Here is a 5,340-nt window from a genome sequence, read left to right on the forward strand (position 1 = left end):
AGCTGTCAGACTTGATTTACACTCCAGGGGACGGTAACCCAGAAAAGGTGGCACCGTTCACACAGAGGCGCCCATTGTACGGGATCAGTTATCATTTTATCACCTGCTTCATGGCACCTGAATGGGGGAACCAGCAGGAATCTCAATGGTTTTTGCGTCCCCGCGTTGCAGGGTCAGTCCTAGCCCCTTCAATGCTCATGTATATGTCAGGAAATGTGATCAGCTCACGTACCTACACACCGTATTGTGGGGGCAATGTCATTAAAGCTGAACGCCGGCCTTCCCTACAGTCTTGCACAGTTGAATCGGGTCCTCTCCTGGACTCAAATGGCTTCCTCTGATTCCACTGCACACTGTGAGCTTCTACAAGAAGAGAGGGAAGTGGTTGTCACAGGGCACATACAGCAATAAAAACACTATGACACCATACTAAAAATCAACCATCAACACTTAACCTTAACCCAACCCTCCCTAACCTTAAACGTAAGTCACCCCTTTAAGTATTAAGACTTAGGGTCCCTCTTACCCCCAAGCCCCAGCTGAACTCTTAGCACTTAGGGGTCTGTTAATAAGTAATTTGAAGAGCTGTAAATCTCTGTGAACGTTAGTTCTGTGCAAAAAATTATCATACAGGATTTATATAGCGGCGACATCAGGAAGACATTACAGTTACAATGCAAGACATGATGGTAAGGAGGGCCCTGCCCGTGAGAGCTTACAATCTAAAAGGAATATATATTATTATAATAATAATAATAATAATAATGTAATACTGCACTATGGCCACTTGATGGCGCTAATGAGCATAGGAAATAAGTATGCTGCTCAGCGCCATCTAGTGGCCATTGTGAAGTATTACATTATAACTTTTGATATGCTATTTGACTTGTAAAAAATGAAAAAACAAAACTAAGAATGTTTGGGTTTTTTTCTCGCATCCGTCCGCACAAAACGAATGTTCACAAAGATCTGAAGGGCACATGGATCTGGGAATTGTTTATTAATAGACCCCAAAATGTATATGTCTCAGTTTTGGATAGAGTGAGTTAGATACAGGGGGTGTTCCCACTGGCGAGAATTACCCCTCTATTTGTCCTGGTGACCACTGTTGTGAGACAGGAAGTAGGTGCAGATTTTACAGTTGTCGTGTTGTCAAGAGGTCATGGAAAATCTTACAATGGGGACAAATGTTTGGGTGGAAACTAAGAGGGGAATTACCCTCACTTTGAGGGTAACCAACATCCCACCACATGTGACCAATGTCATTGACCAAATATGGTCATATAAAGTCAATGATGTCACCAACGTCCCACCACGTGGCCATGTTAGGTCAAATATGGTGATGTGGCCCCATAAGATCAATGTTGTCACCTGCATCCTGTCACCAGCATCCCGCAACATGGCCATATTAGGTCAATGATGTCACCAGCATCCCCCCACATGACCATATTAGGTCAATGTAATTGACCAAATATGGCCACATAAGGTCAATGATGTCACCAGGAACCTGCCCCTTTTCTATTATGTGCAGCTATGGGGTGGGGAATGCCCTGGCTGCAGCTGATCAGGCTGGCACTGATAGCTTCCATGTGGGTTTCGGGCAAACTCAAGTTGGGACCGAACCTGAACTCATCCCTGTTGCTTCCTAGCCGCCCCACGTGACCCTCTTCTTCAGCTTGCGGAGTGACCCTCTTAGCCAACCCGCGTGACCCTCTTCATTGATGGGGTGGGTGGCGCCTGCAGGGTGATTGGCAGAGGCTTGTTCTCTGCAGCTAGCCAAGGAGATGAAGCTGGACATGTGGGGTGGCTAGCTGGGGAAAAGGAGCCGCTGTCATTCACCCTGCTGGTGCCACCACACCTATCAAAGAAGAGGGTCACATGGGTCAGCAAAGAGGGTCACATGGGTCAGCAAAGAGGGTCACATGGGTCAGCAAAGAGGGTCATGGGGTGGCTAGCTGGGGAAAGGAGACGCTGTCAATCACCCTGCTGGTGCCACCCCACCTATCAAAGAAGAGGGTCACATGGGTCAGCAAAGAGGGTCACATGGGTCAGCTAAGAGGGTCACATGGGTCAGCTAAGAGGGTCATGGGGTGGCTAGCTGGGGAAAGGAGACGCTGTCAATCACCCTGCTGGTACCACCCCATCCATCAAAGAAGAGGGTCACATGGGTCAGCTAATAGGGTCACATGGGTCAGCTAAGAGGGTCACATGTGGCATTTCACCAGCCGGGTGATTGACAGCGGGTCCTGACATCTGGAGGTAGCGTCATGGTCTTCCTCTTAGCCCCACCCACTGATCGCACACTGCGGCGTGGCGGAAGCTGAGGAAATCACATGACAACGATGTACTGCAGCCCCTGAAAAACGTATTACACAATATATTAACAATGGGATCTAAAGATTGTTATTTATTCTGCTTCTCAGATGACAGAACCGGTTACTATGGGTGTCCATTCACTTTAAAGGGGAAGGTCAGTCCCCTCCCCCATCCCATACCAGGAACCCCCCTCAATACAAGCCCCAGGCTTCTGCTTGTTGCCATGTGCTGACCGTGCGGCCCCCTTTTTTTGCATTGATGCCCACACATGATATAATCTGATTGGTCGATACGGGCAGCTCGGACAGCCCCCCTTTCGGGGCACTGTGATGAAATAGGCAGCCGGACCCCAATGAAGGTTTATATGGTGCAGAGGGAACAGGGAAGCCTGCGGTGATCCGCAAGCTGACGACACGGGCCAGAAATAGGAGAGCCGTACGAACGAGCAACAGCTGCCGACATAAAAATAACTGCACAATAAACAGCGCAAGCTGACATGAGACTGCCGGCGAATCCCGTCTCAGGGGCGAGAGCAAGAGCAAGTCAACGCATTCATAATGAGATTCCGCTCCAGGTTAGCGCTTGATAAAGCTTAACTCCGGGCATGAAAATATTATTTAAATATATTTCTCAACAGTCACAAAACATATAAATCCACTTTCTGTGCACCAAGTGACTTTGCAAACCCAGCTATTACCTTGTAACATGACATCATCACTGTGCTGCACTGAGCAGAGCTGTGGGAGGGGGCCAAGCAGGCCCCACCCACTACAGGCTGCCTGCAGAAAACGATAGTAGGGGCGGAGACAAAACCAGTCACTCTGCACTAGTAGAGAGCAGCAATGACCAGTCTTTATTACAGGAAGCGCCTCCCTCTATAGGCTGCCTGCATTCAACTACAAGAAGGGGGCGGTGACAAGACCAGTCACCCTGCACAAGGCGAGAGAACAGCAGTGAGCAATCCTTATTACAGGAGGGGGCGGAGACAAGACCAGTCACCCTGCACAAGGCGAGAGAACAGCAGTGAGTGGTCTTTATTACAGAAGCTCCAAGTCCACTGGATTACTGCACAGATCTGGAACAAATACGCAAAGCTCGCCAAGACTCAAGGAAGAATACACAGGGCAACGACCAGCTGCACAAGGAGCCAATCAGCTGTGCTGCATTGCAAGGAGCCATGCTGATAGGAGGAGAGAGCAGAGTAACAGAGAGATGAGCTCACCAGTTTGCAACAATAAATGTGAAATATTTCATATGTGGCCAAGAAAATATTTTTGTTGCAGACATAAAAGGAACCAGAAAACTAGAAACATACCATTTTCTTTTGTTATAGTTATTAGTTCCAATGGTTCCTACCTATAGGAGATAAGACAGTCTATGTACACAGCGCCCCCTGCTGCCTGCATCCTGAATATGTATACAGCGCCCTCTACCCTCCATCTAGCCTCATGACAGGTCCCGCTGATAAAGAAACGAGGCTTGAAACACAAACCTTTAGTTTTTTTTTTACCCGCACCAAGCCACATGATTAAAATAGCTGCCTTTGGCGCCTGCGTGTTTGTGTTACGAAGTTATGTGAATACGAAGGACGGCGGAACTGATACGAAATATTTTTCTATTACATATGACGAACAGAGGAGGTCGCTGCGGGTGAACCCTCGCAATAACTACACTGCCGCTGGGGTCCTTCATTCCACTGAAATAGCTGCCCTTCTACGCCTGATTGGTTTAATTGTGACAGGGTTGTATATTGTAAAAGAGAGGGCGTCAGGGGGCGGCATTAAGTGGTGTTATAAATCTAGTTGAACTAGAAGCGAATAAAAGTGTTCATTTTATGTGTTCAGGCAGTGTAAGGACAGCCGCCGTGGGGTCCTCAAGTGTCCGCCATACTGAAGGGTGACAGGAGTCGGGGTGACCTGAGGGATGCCGAGCGAAGTGGATAAAGATGTGTACCGGCAGCCACCTGCCCTGACCCCGGTCTACGAGAACAAATCTGGCCTGCCCAATGTGTTCGCCCTTATCACCAATGTCTTCACCTACGCCGTGGACAAGCCAGTCACCCTGTTCCATGGTGAGGGCACTCTGCTTCGCTCTACAGGCTGCTGTGGGCACTACAAGGCCCAGCATGCACTGCTCAGCCACAAGACCCAATGGTGGAACTGCAAGTCTCAGCATGACTGGACATTGGCATGACACTCTAAGTTCCAGCATGGATGGTCCTTGGCATACCGCTACAGGTTCCAGCTTGGCTGATTGCAGTGGCACCCCAAGTCCCAGCCGGTTGCTGTTGTTGGGCCCCCAGTCGTGGCTGGAGGCTGCCTTGCTGCCCCGGGTCCAGGTTGGCCCAGGTCCAGGCTGCTGGCTGGCCTGCGCCACACCAGGTTACTGTTATGGCACTACAGGTCCTAGCATGCCTTTTCAGTGGCTGGTATTGCACAACAAGTCCCAGCCTGTGGCCACCAGCTGCCATTGCACTACAAGACATATTTCACAGCAGCTATAGGAGGGCATGCTGGTATTTGTATTCCCACAGGACTTCATGATAGGACTTTCAGTTTCCTGAAAGCTAACATCAGACTTTGTGGACCCGCCATGATATCCTGGCACTTGTAGTTCTATATAGCAGCTGCAGGTAACGCACCCTCTTAGTACAGTGGGGGAGGGTGGACTACAAGTGTATGTGCATTACTTCACAAATCTTATGGGAAGTATAACAATTCCGTTGTATATGTCTCCAGTGTCCTTAGCTGGAGGGTTATTGCTCAGTACTTTTTATTTTGGCAAGCAACCTTGAAATGTGAAAATCCTTAAACTGGCCATCCAGGAAGAAGTAAAAGGGTCACTTGGCACCCTTCCTCCCTCCCCTGTAGCTTCTACTGACCTTTTCTGGCTCCATAGGTATGGGTAAGTATATGACTGCTTCCTGTGTGACAGCACTGGGTGTCCCCTGATTGGCCCAGTGCTGTCGCATGGGGCTAGGGAAGGAGTCCATAGCCCTTTGACAGGACAGTCTGGAGGTTTCAC

General features: G+C 49.1%; 1 protein-coding gene across 1 annotated transcript in view; it reads left to right on the top strand.

Annotated features, from left to right (window-relative positions):
- The first annotated feature begins 4,224 nt into the window (after nt 1-4,224).
- NDUFB10 (NADH:ubiquinone oxidoreductase subunit B10) overlaps nt 4,225-5,340 on the top strand; it is a 5,301-nt gene continuing 4,185 nt past the window's right edge. Inside the window, exon 1 of the mRNA XM_018561226.1 lies at nt 4,225-4,387. Coding sequence (XP_018416728.1) covers nt 4,240-4,387 — 148 coding nt within the window. The 5' untranslated portion in view covers nt 4,225-4,239. The remainder of the gene's footprint in view (nt 4,388-5,340) is intronic.

The sequence above is a fragment of the Nanorana parkeri genome, unplaced genomic scaffold (assembly GCF_000935625.1).
Source record: "Nanorana parkeri isolate BGI_ZX_2015 unplaced genomic scaffold, ASM93562v1 scaffold508, whole genome shotgun sequence".
Classification (NCBI taxonomy): Eukaryota; Metazoa; Chordata; class Amphibia; order Anura; family Dicroglossidae; genus Nanorana; species Nanorana parkeri.